Source organism: Aspergillus campestris (assembly GCF_002847485.1).
Source record: "Aspergillus campestris IBT 28561 chromosome Unknown P168scaffold_11, whole genome shotgun sequence".
Lineage (NCBI taxonomy): Eukaryota > Fungi > Ascomycota > Eurotiomycetes > Eurotiales > Aspergillaceae > Aspergillus > Aspergillus campestris.
The window spans coordinates 628,899-641,324 of record NW_020194346.1 but is presented as its reverse complement, the minus strand read 5'-3'; the positions used below and the strand labels follow the sequence as shown (position 1 = coordinate 641,324).

Genomic DNA, 12,426 nt, shown 5'->3' with positions numbered 1-12,426 from the left:
GGCGTTGATGCCTGTCCAGTCAGGCAGCAAACAGGTCCGCTAGGCCACTCGGTCGGCCGTGGCAACTTCCTCATCGGGAATCAGTTCTCGCCCACCACATCTCTCTCACCTCTTCATTCCACCACACCTCTTGAATCTCACAAGCCATCTGTACAAACCAACGTCAAGATGGGTGGCGATCTCAACCTGAAGAAGTAAGCTCTATTCTCATCTTTCCCCCCGTCGATTCATCCCCCATCCTATCCCCTCCCTATCACAAAGCCAAGCTAACCAACCTCCGCACCCCAGATCATGGCACCCCTCGCTCATCCGCAACCAAGAGCGTGTATGGCAAGAAGAAAAGCGCGCGCTGGACGAGCGCAAAAAAGTCGACCAACTCCGACGCGAACGCGACGAAGAGCGTCAAATCCAAGAACTCCAGCGTCTGCAAGACGACTCGGGCAAGGGCCGCCAGCAACACCGCGTCGACTGGATGTACCAGGCGCCGTCGAGCGCGACGGGCCACTACTCCGAGGAAATGGAGGGTTATCTACTGGGGAAGCGCCGCATTGATGGGATTCTGCTGAAGGGTGATGAGACGAAGAAGTTGGAGAAGGGGGCGGATTTGGTTGCGGCGCATCATGGGGGGGAGGCGGGGAAGGAGCAGGTGCCGGCTGTTAATGCGAGGGATACGATGACGAAGGTTATGGCGGATCCGTTGTTGGAGATTAGGAAGAGGGAGCAGGCTGCTTATGAGAGTATGGTTAAGGAGCAGGTGAGGAAGCAGGAGAGGGAGAAGAGGAGGGAGGGGGAGGGTAGTGGCGGGAGGGAGAAGCGGAGGGAGAGGGAGGGGGGTCATCGGCGCAGTCGGAGGTATAGTGATGAGGGTGATTATGAGTCGCGGCGTCGGCATCGGCGGCATCGGTCTAGGTCGCCTGCTGAGGGGGAGAGGTCGTCGCATCGTCGCCATCGCTCTAGGTCTCCTGCTGAGCCGGAACGGTCGTCGCATCGTCGCCATCGGGACGATCGTGATCGTGATCGCGACCACGGAGATCGGAGGAGTCACTATTCCAGCAGACATGAGGATCGTGACAGCCGGCCTCGTCACCATCATCGGTCTTCTGCCCGTCAGGATTCACGATCGCCGTCTCCTCGCCCGAGCAAGGGCGACTCTGATAGACGGCGTTCGGACGACAGAGACTACCCAGACCGTCGCGAAAGGCCATACCGCGACAATGACAGGAGAGACTACAGAGAGGGGCCGAGACACTCTTACCCTCGCGACGGCCGTGCGCCCAACAACAACAACAACAACTACAACAGAAACAAGGGACCGGGAGATACCGACAACTCAAAAGCAAAAGAGCAAGAAGAAGAACGCAAACGCAAGCTCGCGGAGATGATGTCCAGTGCGTCCGAACTGGAAGAGACCCGCCGACAGCGCGTCGCAGACGTCACACGCATGGAGGAGAAACAGCGCACTGAAGACGAGAAACACCGTTCCGAACGTGGCCAGTTCATGAGTGGGCTTCATCGCCAGCTTCAGGAGGACAGTCTAGATGAGAGACTGAAGCGTAGTCGCGGGGGACTGGCCCGGATGGAGGAAGATTAATCTCACTCTTCTTTCATTGTTCCCTGCTACTTTGATATGTTTGCATTATGGGCGATATTTTACATGGCGTTATCACCGGAGGACGGCCTTTGCATTTATGATCATTTGAATACCTTGTTATGTACAGCTGTCTTCTGTGTAATAAATTGATAGTGCACAAAGGTGTGTATTTGCATCGCTTAAATACTCAGATTGATGTAGATACCCTCTAGTACAAAGTAGTAGGAAATAAGGTTAATTGATTTGTCTTTCACAGCCGAAGAATAGTATTTGGATATGTAGTAGTCCATAGGTAAGATGCTTTGTTATGATGTTCAACCAAAATGCATGTTGAAGCATTACAGACAGTATTATAAACATAATCAAGAGAAAAGAAAAGAAAACAGGAAAAGAAGAGGAGAAGAAAAAGAAATACAAATAAATAGGTCAAACAGACATGCAAACAAACAAACGAACAGAAGCTCCTGCTTTTACACGAGAAATGTGTTGTATGTTAGATGATAGAAGAGAAAGAAGAAGAAATTATATGTCAAAAGAGGTATCACAAAGTCGGCGACAAGTATCGCTAAGGGGGTCGCGGGAAGTTTAACAATAACCCGACCAAACGGAATATCAAAGGAGAAGTTTTTCAATATAATACACACTATCCGTACCTATAATAGTAACAGCTCGCCCGTAGCTGCCCCGCCTGCCAGCTGAGGCTGGTAAATCTGCTGCTGGTTCTGGTTGACGACGTACTGTGTCTGCGACGCGCCGCCGCCGCCGGCTCCTCCGTCGCTGCGGCCGCCTAGGTCTAGCGCTGCCATTTGCTGGGTGCCGACGCCGTTAAAGTAGCTGTCTGCTGCGTTGACGGCGGCGTTCATGTTTCCTGGGGTGGGACCGGCGGTGCTGCTGGTTGGGGAGATGGGAGACGACGTGTTGGAGACTGGGGTGCCTGTTGCTACGGCGCCGGCGGCGGGGAGCTGGGCGACGACCGATGGGGATGGGGGGAACTGCCACATGGCGCTGTTGCCGTTGTCGTCTTTGGGTCTTTGAAGGGCGGGGCTGAATTGGAGGCGTCGTGTGCGCGCGGCGCGGAAGACTTGCTGTACTGGTTTTAGGTACACGGTGGCCAGGGTGCCGATGTTGAGACAGAGCTCTTCGAGGGTGCGCGAATCCAGCTTTTCGCTTTCCGCGCTGATGGGTGGTTTCTGGCCCATTATGACCTGGCGGGCGGTGGTCGGGTCTGTGGACAGCAGGCGCCAGTACATGTAGCCTCTGTCGCGGAGGTCAGGATCGTCTGTTTCCTCGGTGCACCACTTGAGGACCTGCGGGACGAGCTGTTGACCCTTGGTTGGTCGCTGAATGAAGAACTTGACGGTTGCGGTGAGGAGAGCTAGTTGAACTTCTACGGTTTCGTCGTGGAAAGTGGCCAGGTAGTCTTGCAGTAGGCCGTCCGAGTTCTCAATGCGATCCGCGTACTGTCCAATGATCCAGATGATAGCGGCCTTTGCTTCGGGCTCGTCCAGGTCGTCAATGTTCTGGATGACGTGCCCAATGATGCCTTCGTATTGATTGGGATATTTGCGGAAGATGTTGCGAATGACGACAGTGGCTTCCTGGACAATGTAGGGGATTTTCGCACTGACGAGCTCGAGGAGGCAGTCGATGCACTGTCGAGCTGCGGACTCGATTTTAATGGCGAGCTTTCCGATGGCACGAACGGCCTTGCGCACGAAATGAACATCAATTTCGGTGGCGTACCTATGAGTTTCGTTAGCTTCAAGCAGGAATATAAAATTCAGGAACCGGGGTGAATCCAGCTTACTCCCTCAATTCTGCTAGGACCACCGAGATATTCTCCTTAGTTGTCAACATGAAGATCAATTCCAGCTTCGTCACTTTGACATAAATCGGGTCATTGTAATTGCAGAAGAACACTCGGATGTCATTGCGCAACACTTCGGGTCTCTTCTGCAGAATTAAAATCGCATTCCGCAGTGCCAAATACTGCACCTCGGGCGGCTTGGATAAGAGTGTGACCAGAGGCGGTGACAACTTCTTGGCCAGTGAGGTGATGTGTCTTTCGTCGGCGATGTAGTTCATAAGGTAGAGAATGACACGGATGGAGGTGAGGACAACAGCAGAATTGGAGTGAGATAGACGAGGGGCTATGCGCTCTGCTAATAGAAGCGCCTCGGCAGAATCCTGGGGGACATATGACATCAAAGCCTCGAGAATGTAGGTTTGACCCCATCTATAATGCGTTAAAAAACGAAAGGTAGAGCCCGAAAAGGAGGTCATACTCTGAGCAATCTGGCAATATCGAAACCAGCTTCGACGCACTGGTGTAGTCAATGGTCAAAGAGATGGTTTCACTCCTTCCCCAGATATCCACGAGGGACGCAAGGACACTGGAGACAACCGTCGGGTTTTCATCCCTCAGCATACTGTTCAGCCGATCGATCAGATCCGACGCCTCAACCATTTTCTTGTCGTGTTCGTAAAGTTTGGCAATGCAAAAAGCAGCTGTTTTCCGGACATATGGGTCCTGGTCTCCCATTAAGCGCTTGACCGGTTGGACGGTCGCCTCGACGAACTCCCGGACGTGAATGTAGGATATGGTCCGTAACGCCAGAGCGCGCACTAGCGGGTTGGAATCTTCCATGTCCTATGTATAAAGGTCAGCGAATCCGACACGCCATCTGCCGTTCGTAGAGAGATATCGCCGTACGTTGACCAGGATAGGGAGCGCCTTCAGCGCAATTTCAGGTTTGATCCTCGAATAGTTTACCAGAAACAAAAAGCACCTGTAACGAACGCGATATAGATCAGCAAACATTCCTCGCGCGGTACGAAGCACCTGTCTTCAACATACATCTTCTTGATCTCCAGGCTAGGCAAATTCATGCAGCCGATCACATCCGGAAACAACGCAACCATATCGTTGTTGCTCATGGTCATATTGGCGACAATCTTCTTCAGGGCAATTTTCTTGGCTGAGTAATTCTTGTCCTTCTTACCCCCTGAGTTGAGCTCTTGGCGCAGTTCCGCGACTTTCCCCTGTGTAGAACGAGTGAATGGTGAGCCATGATGCGCCGTATAGGGTAACACGCTGATAAACATGGGGGGCTGTATCAGATGCAAACTGAACAATGCTTATGGGGCGCAGTGTGCAGTGAAGGATATGAAAGACGACAGGGCATAAGACAGGGCATCGCAAAGGTTAAAGCGATAGACGTGAGGGGTAAGACAAGGTTGGTCGCGGGGGCTCAAGCGCATCATGGAAATGAGGGATGAGAAATGTGAAGGATGAAGGGCTTGAACGTCATCTTGAATGATATGCCAATGTCCAATTATGGGGTGGCGGGGAAATGCAGGGCTCGCACATACCCTTGCGAACAACTTCGCATCGCCCCCGCTGGAACTCATGATCGGAAATGGTGGAGTGACAAGTGACGAATAGTGTCCAGCTCTTTAGGTTGTGGAATATGCGAGGTTTTCCAAATCTAGGAAAGTTCCCTTCGAGAGAACAGATCACATGCGACGTCGTAGTGGGCGATTGGAAGAGTCGTTTGTGTAGCTCTCGAAGCTTGACGGATTCGTTCCTTAGCTAGTCGTCTTCGCCTCCATACCTTAGGGGAGTACACTGCATCATCAGTATGGGGCCAACATTTTCAGTATGGTGAAACCTACCAAATTGCGATAAATGACAGTAGATACAACAATTGATCGACTGGTCTGTAATGTTTGTGAATGAGAGCGAAGTAAAGATCCAAGAGAGAAAAAGGAGAGGGCAGAGGCCTGGATGCAACGGATTAGGAGGGAGAGTGGACCAGGGTTGCCGCCAACTCCGCGCGCTTGTGGAGAAAACCGACTCGCATGCCTGAGGAACTAATCTGACCTTATTTCCCGACTCCTCGGTCACCATCGTCCTCCGCATCCACCATCCCTCCATAAGCTTGAACTTGTTTGATTTTCATTGTTTGACGCTTTTTCTTCCCGCAGTTTTTTTCCATAAATCAGCTCAATATGGCTTCAGGGCCCCTGCCTCCTCCGCCTCCGCCGCATTGGGCCGTGTCCATGAACACCCCAATGCCACGCGCGACCAAGGCGGCCAACAGCATCCCCAACCCTCCTGGCTTCTCGAGCAGAAAAGAGACAAACCGGAGTGTATGATCTACTTTTAATTATTCTGTTGGCATTTCATAGACCTAGCTAACCCGATCCTCGCCTGCAGCGCGCACAACAACAATCCCAAACAACCGCTCCCCAGCCGCCCGTCGAGACGGATACTCTCAAGTTGAAAAAGGCTTGGGAGATAGCCCTCGCGCCCTCCAAACAGCTCCCTATGAATGGTATCATGATGTATATGTCCGGCAATAGTCTCCAGATCTTCAGTATCATGATGGTCTTTATGCTCTTCAAGGGACCCATCCAAGGCTTGATCAACACAAACTCGGTCTTCGCCAAATTCGAAACCGACGGAACGAAAGCCAAGCTTCTGGGGGTTAAGGCTCTCTACGTGGTTATGCAGTTACTCTTGTTGGCTCTGGGGGTATGGAAGGTCAACGCGATGGGATTGTTGCCGTATGTTCTCCTGATAGCCTCTTTTTACAATGGGGTTCCTCAGTCCCATCATCATATTCTCTGTGTGAGTCTTGCTAACATGGTAATTTAGGACTACGAGGTCGGATTGGTTGGCTTGGGAGTCAGAAAGGCAGCCTATGGAGCGAGTGTATTTTGCTCTTGGGTGACCGCATATGTGACTTCGTGGGACATATTCTATAAATCGACATAAAGCGAAGATAAATTCATTCCTAATTATTAATATCTTTAGGCCAAGAGTGACTTTGGCAGTATGATTGTATTTGTTCATTAGGCGAAGTATACAGGTGAGTCTATGTCAGTATATGAGATCTTGTGATAAGCCCACCAAATTGTCGCGGCCGATAGGGTCCATTAACCCATATTCAGTCTGCGACAGAGGCGATAGTATATAAAGACATATCTAACATATCTGGAGAAAGGTGTTATTGTAGATAAACCCATACATGAGGACACGTGAGAGTGAGACCATAGCAATAGATTCCTGGATTTAACATCGAATTACCCAAAACGGCCACCGTAATCAACACCATTCCAGTGCATTAGCTACCCCATATAATCGAAATATCAATCAAATCACTGTTGCTACTAGCTTCTGAAACTTGAATGTCTAACAGACCTTTGGCCAGACCCCCGCACTGCTGCATACTTGGCCATGATTTCATGCTTGCAAATGGTAGAACTGGCCCGACTGCGGCAATCCCCGCGGCGATCATCGGGCGGAGAGAATCGTCTTTCTGCTTCTTCTTACCGCCTTCCACCGTCCAATGGCGTCACGCAGAGCATTCCGATAGACGTACCTTGTTATGTAATCCAATCAATAATCATCCGAATACTTCATCAAATTCTCGACTGTTGATTCCACTCTGGATCTTTTGAATCATACATCCTTCTGAAGAGGTATCTGTCTTTTCATCTAGACATGTCTCGTCCCATACTATCTTCAGCCGTGCGGCGGCTATCGCACCCCCGACCTGTCTGCACAGCAACGACAACCTCTCGCGCCCCGGGTAGACCGGTTTCCTGCTTCTCAGCATCCTTCCTCGGTAATAACGCCTCCAGTCGACGCTCATATTCCTTGCGCATGAATTCGAAGAATAGCTTCACTGCTCGTCGCCATGCCCTACCTCCCTCGACAGTTTTCCGCCAATTCCGCGGCTTTTCCGCTTCGACCATCCGACCCGCCACCAAAGTAGCCATGAACCCGCGGAAAGATGACGACGGGAATACACTGATGATCGATATATCCGAACGGGCCACGGAGGTACGTTGATCTTCTTGGTCTCCTTCTTCTCAAGACTATGCGCTTTCTATCTGTGGCTGTGGCTTGGTATGCTGTTGCGGGGTGGGCGGTCTCGGTAAGACCCGGCAGTGGCAATGGCATGATGCCATACAAGCCGGGTGCTGGTTGCAAGCCCGAAAGCAAGGATCCCTCTGGTCACAAAAGTGAAGATGTTACTTGTATCTATCACATACGACCATAGGGTGTGGAGAACAGGGCTTCCCGTCCGCTCAGCCGTACTTAAGCCACACGCCGGCCGGTTAGTAGTATGGTGGGTGACCACATGCGAATCCCGGCTGTTGTATGTTTTTGTTTTTTACTTGTTTTTTTCTTTTTTCTTCTCTCTTCTTACATTACAACATTTCCTCAATGTTGACAACCCATTTAAACTAACATCTCGCAGCGTCTTCGTGAAATATCCGACCCCTCATCCTCGCCCTCCGCAACGAAAGAAGAGAACCCGTACCACCACCTCCGAATCACCGTCACAAGCGGAGGCTGCCACGGCTTCCAGTATATGATGTCTCTGGAGCCCGAGTCCAAAATCGACGCCGAGGAGGACACCGTATTCGAAGCAGAGTCGTCCGCGGACGGCGGCCCCGGCGAGGCCAAAGTCGTCATGGACGAGCCCTCGCTAGAGCTCTTGTCCGGAAGCACGGTCGACTACACCATGGAACTCATCGGCAGCCAGTTCACAATTGTCAATAACCCGCGCGCGACGAGCAACTGCGGCTGCGGAACCAGCTTCGATGTGAATGATTGATATGTGACTGCGTCGGTTGCTGGGATTAGAGACCTGGCTTGGCTTCTTGTATATCATGTAACTCGGGATTAAATATTGCAGGATAGAATAATATACTATACCCCTCTTTTTCAGCACAGTTTAGGTGCGGTGATTATAATAATTAGCGGATGGAATCGGTCAATGCTATCGTCTATCTCCTCACTTAAATTCGACTATACTACCTGCTCGTGGATCCTTTGGTGCTATGGAGGCCATGTAGCAAAGCCCAACAGCCCATGGTGAATAATAGCAGAGTAAACGAAGCGCACCCGGGAGTAAGCTCCTAACAATCCTTAAGATTTATTCTAACCACTCCAAACCCATAGCAAGTGCAGATCATAATTGGTAACCTGCAAAACAGATAGAAACAAAATAGAAAATAGACAAAGAAACATGACAGGAGGAAGTAATAGAAAAAGAGAAAAAGAAAAATCATAATGGTGCTAGGAGAGGGAAGTAAGAAAAGGAAAAGGGAAAAAAAAAGCAAAAATATGATACCGATCCCCGAATGACAATTATCAACGACTTTTTTTCTCCCCGCGGCTTTGTCTTTCTGACACTTTCTGCACCTGCGGTTTCCCAAACGGCTTTTTTAGTGGACGAGACCCTGGCAGCCACTGTTGATAGTGCCTTTCTGGTTCCTCTACTTAAGAGGCTGGACCTCATGGATCCTTATACAGGCGTAACACATGTCTCATGCTGAGGTCTCCAGTGAATACTTCCCTTCCTTTTTTCCCGCAAAAGAAAAAAAGGCTTCGTCTAGTAGACACGGGCCAGGTTCCTCAGGTACCAGTCGACCAGGCGGCGACCGGCCTTGGTCTCACTAACGTGGATGAGGTCGCTCTCCAGGGCATAGTCAAGGTCGTTGGCAACGGCGGGCTCGCCCTCCAGAAGACCACCCTCGATCCAGCGGACCTGGCGGCTGCGCTGCTTGTTGACCAGGAGCCAAGAGCGGAGCTTCTCGGGCTCGACCTCCAGGAAGCCGGCCAACTTCTTCAGATCCATGGTGGTGTAGAGCTTGAGGTAGGACCGGATGGTAGGGTTGTGAATGGTGTTCTTGATCTCATCCATGAAGATGCCGGTGTAGTGGTCGACGGGGTCGACGTTGACAGCCGGGTTGTCGAAGTCGGGCGGGGTGGGGCTGATGAACTTGGGGCAGGCGGAGCGGAAGAGCTCCTCGAAGAGAGGCAGGGCCTCGGGGCCGCCCTGCTGCAGACGGTGGAGCTGCTCACCGTACTTCTCACGGAGGGCGGAGTGGATGGTGTCGTCGAGACGGGTGGGCTGGAGGGCGACGCAAATGGCGATCAGAGCATACATCTGGTCGTTCTTCTTGGCGATGGCGTCGTAGCTGTTACCACCCTTCTGGAAGTTCTTGGTCCGGGACACGTAGACCAGGATGTGGCTGAACATGCGGATGGCATCGGCATAGCGACGCATCATCATGTACGAGAAACCCACGTAGTAGTAGGTGGTGAAGTGAGCCGCCATGACGCGGGCGAACATGGCCTTCTTGTTCATCTCGATGTCGTCGAGGGTCTTGAGGGCCAGGCTGAAGTCACCCAGCAAGCAGTGGACGCGCAGCAGTCCGATGATCGAGAAGTATCCCAGCATCTTGTACAGCGGGCGCGAGCCATACTCGCCGGCATAGGCCAGGGGGTCCTCACCCCGCTTCATAGCCGCCAGCTGCTCATTGATCTGCGACTTTTGGATGAGGGAATAGAGGACGTTGAGCACCGAGTAGCAGCCCCACGTGTTCGGGTTCTCTCGGAGAAGTTGTGCCTCCTCCTCGTTGGAGCCGCTGCGAGCGACGCGGTTGCGGTAGCGGCAGAAAGACTCGAATTGGTAGATGAACTCGTCAATCACATCCCAAGCCCAGTAGTACTGTTCAGAGAAACAAAGAAGTAGTCAGCATTCAACTCTCGCAACAAACAACAACGGGTTATATTTGCAGGAGGGCCAGCGGGTGGGCACAAAACCGGGCCATCCGCTATAAATCCCGAAGAGAAACGTCAAAAAACGTACAGAAGGGACTTCCAGATCGACAGGGCCTTCTGAGTTGAGGATGTAGTGGAACAGGCTGCAGTAGTTGTCGTAGCTCGCGAATTTGGTCTCCAGGGTGGCCTGGTACTCCAGTGGGGTCGCAGCAGCAGCAAGCTGTGCCTGCAGGTCCTGCGTTTGCGACCCAGCTCCCAGCGACGTCGTCCGGTCCAGCTCGCTCATACTATCGTCGAAGTTGACCTGCTCGCGGTAGTCATTCACGAGCGCTTCTTCCTCCACATCGGAGTCATCGCCCAGATTAGGGCGCGCATTGGCGCGCTCTTCGTACGACATGTTGATATGACGGGGGGATAAAGGTTTTTCGGAAGATATAGGAAGGTGAGCTGTACTCGGTCGGCGGGGAGAGGTGGAAAGGGAAATGGGCACGTCGTCGGGGCGTGGATGGCTTGGCGTCGGCGTGTGGGATTTTGAGTGTTTCGGCGGGCGTCGAATTTTGAGGGTTTTCGCTTGCTACTGTTTGTGCTTATCTTATCTGCGCACAATTGGTTTAGTTAGTCAGCTATGAATGGTATTAGTTCTTGGCACCCCGCTAGTCATCGGTGTTACTATTTTGGACTATTCTGTAACTATCTCTGTCTTTGGGTGATGCTATGGCGAAATCAACGATAATAAAATTTAGAGATCACTGATGGATTCCCTGTTCTCTATTATACCCAGAATGGGCACTTATTATTTTGCGAGTGATTGAGTCAGCAGGTACCACATTGAGATATGCCAGAACACATCTCAAAATTTGTAAATACAAGTTGTATCCACTCAAATGTCAATTATCTTTTGGAGATTGCCTTCCATGCCTATATAAAATACGTTCTCCTTTTACTTATTTCTATCCTATATGTTCTCTTCTTACTTGTCCTCTCCTTACATGCTCACAAAGTTTCCAGAAAGCATGTCAACTGGAGATATTTGATAGCTCTACCATTGCATGGATGGTATACAAGGGTCTAATAGTTGGAACAATACATCATCTCCAGCACTGAGATTTTATTCATAGTTTCCAAGACATCTAATACTCCAAGCGCTTCATATTAATGAAAGTGTCAGGCTCCCATTACTCTACTACTTGTCCGTCATACGATGAGATCTAACCCAAGATATATGAGCACAGCTGCGACCCCCGAGCTATTTCAGATACCGTTTGAACTGAGATCCCCACCATTTCGGTATCTCCAAGCTTCTATACAGGACAAGAGTTTCATTTATACTTCAGGAAAATTCTGCAATAGATCGAGTTTAAGATATCTTGGCAGGGGCGGCTTCGCCAGATTAGCAGCATCGCAGACGGTGACAGATGAGCACGATCAGACGCTTGTGCTTGAAAATCGGCGTCGTGGTTTGTAGCTAGTCTAACAAGCAAGATGTCCCTCAAGATGATATGGTTGAGTGTGTTGGATGTGCGAATTATCTTTGCTGTGTGTCAAAGAGTCGTACTCCGTACACCCATGAATGAGCCACAACGAGCACCTTTTGCTTACCAATCTATAGATATCCACAGCATGATGCACAGCATGAAACTTCTTAAATAGACCTCGCGTACTCCGTACTTCATTTGGAGCCTTGTGGGTGGATGATACCCAATTGGAATCTGTCATCTACATACCGCAAGTTCCTTCCGATCCCTCGAGATTCATCCACTGAGCAAGCAGGACCCGCACCTCCGTGGTCATATCATGATCAATCACTGGCCCAGCGGCAAAAGCGGTGACACGAGAGGGGAGGCATGAGTTGTAGTCCGATCAAAGGCCATATAAATATGGCGCAGTGCATGCTAACTGATATGACTCAAAAAAAAGGTGTCAGGGAATGGAAAGAATAGATTGTTCCCACTACAGCAAGTGAGGATCGATCCTTATCACGCCGTGTTAGGACCTGCAATTGACCTTGGTGCGTCGTACGAACAGACTCGAGATCTAAGGGGCTAGGGATACGATAGTAAACCCCTCGAATCCGGTAGTATACCGACGACAATAGCTACAATCAGCTGTCATACTTAAGTATATACTAATTAAACGGGTTACCATAGACCTTACTAGTGTGAATGGCCAGCGTCAGAGAAGCAATGAAACCCGCTGCCTTGGACGGACTACGTGTGGACTGGATCTCGGGGGTGGGCCCTGCCCCCGG

General features: G+C 50.8%; 5 protein-coding genes across 5 annotated transcripts; 3 read left to right on the top strand and 2 right to left on the bottom strand.

Moving 5' to 3' along the window:
* The first annotated feature begins 111 nt into the window (after window positions 1–111).
* Window positions 112–1,769, top strand: cwc25 (U2-type spliceosomal complex subunit CWC25). The gene is made up of 2 exons (XM_024839591.1): window positions 112–194; window positions 289–1,769. Exons 1-2 carry the CDS (start codon window positions 169–171, stop codon window positions 1,589–1,591), a joined length of 1,329 nt encoding a protein of 442 aa, XP_024690132.1. The 5' UTR covers window positions 112–168; the 3' UTR covers window positions 1,592–1,769.
* A 108-nt stretch (window positions 1,770–1,877) lies between these two features.
* Window positions 1,878–5,051, bottom strand: P168DRAFT_292639 (putative AP-2 adaptor complex subunit beta). The gene is made up of 5 exons (XM_024837628.1): window positions 4,449–5,051; window positions 4,305–4,380; window positions 3,877–4,241; window positions 3,399–3,827; window positions 1,878–3,334 (listed from the first exon to the last, which is right to left on the bottom strand). Exons 1-5 carry the CDS (start codon window positions 4,694–4,696, stop codon window positions 2,245–2,247), a joined length of 2,208 nt encoding a protein of 735 aa, XP_024690131.1. The 5' UTR covers window positions 4,697–5,051; the 3' UTR covers window positions 1,878–2,244.
* Window positions 5,052–5,498: 447 nt separating this feature from the next.
* Window positions 5,499–6,403, top strand: P168DRAFT_292637 (ER membrane protein complex subunit 4). The gene is made up of 3 exons (XM_024837627.1): window positions 5,499–5,743; window positions 5,811–6,160; window positions 6,252–6,403. Exons 1-3 carry the CDS (start codon window positions 5,603–5,605, stop codon window positions 6,325–6,327), a joined length of 567 nt encoding a protein of 188 aa, XP_024690130.1. The 5' UTR covers window positions 5,499–5,602; the 3' UTR covers window positions 6,328–6,403.
* A 625-nt stretch (window positions 6,404–7,028) lies between these two features.
* P168DRAFT_292635 (HesB/IscA family protein) lies at window positions 7,029–8,337 on the top strand (the record flags this gene model as incomplete). The annotated part of the gene is made up of 2 exons (XM_024837626.1): window positions 7,029–7,442; window positions 7,864–8,337. Coding segments are annotated over exons 1-2 (422 nt in total), but the record flags the coding sequence as incomplete, so codon positions are not given.
* A 666-nt stretch (window positions 8,338–9,003) lies between these two features.
* On the bottom strand, window positions 9,004–10,575 carry P168DRAFT_241882 (putative eukaryotic translation initiation factor 3 subunit EifCl; the record flags this gene model as incomplete). The annotated part of the gene is made up of 2 exons (XM_024833775.1): window positions 9,004–10,125; window positions 10,267–10,575. 2 exons carry the CDS (start codon window positions 10,573–10,575, stop codon window positions 9,004–9,006), a joined length of 1,431 nt encoding a protein of 476 aa, XP_024690128.1.
* Between the last annotated feature and the right edge of the window lie 1,851 nt (window positions 10,576–12,426).

What these genes read in the sequence shown, in the direction of transcription:
- P168DRAFT_292639 (XM_024837628.1), bottom strand. Translation starts at nt 4,696, where the DNA reads ATGTTTATCAGCGTGTTACCCTATACGGCGCATCATGGCTCACCATTC. An exon ending in ATATTGCCAGATTGCTCAGA is followed by an intron (nt 3,828 to 3,876) that starts GTATGACCTCCT and finishes AACGCATTATAG; the next exon opens with ATGGGGTCAAACCTACATTC. An exon ending in GTCCTAGCAGAATTGAGGGA is followed by an intron (nt 3,335 to 3,398) that starts GTAAGCTGGATT and finishes CGAAACTCATAG; the next exon opens with GTACGCCACCGAAATTGATG.
- cwc25 (XM_024839591.1), top strand. Translation starts at nt 169, where the DNA reads ATGGGTGGCGATCTCAACCTGAAGAA. An exon ending in GGCGATCTCAACCTGAAGAA is followed by an intron (nt 195 to 288) that starts GTAAGCTCTATT and finishes TCCGCACCCCAG; the next exon opens with ATCATGGCACCCCTCGCTCA.
- P168DRAFT_292637 (XM_024837627.1), top strand. Translation starts at nt 5,603, where the DNA reads ATGGCTTCAGGGCCCCTGCCTCCTCCGCCTCCGCCGCATTGGGCCGTG. An exon ending in GAAAAGAGACAAACCGGAGT is followed by an intron (nt 5,744 to 5,810) that starts GTATGATCTACT and finishes CCTCGCCTGCAG; the next exon opens with CGCGCACAACAACAATCCCA. An exon ending in AACGCGATGGGATTGTTGCC is followed by an intron (nt 6,161 to 6,251) that starts GTATGTTCTCCT and finishes ATGGTAATTTAG; the next exon opens with GACTACGAGGTCGGATTGGT.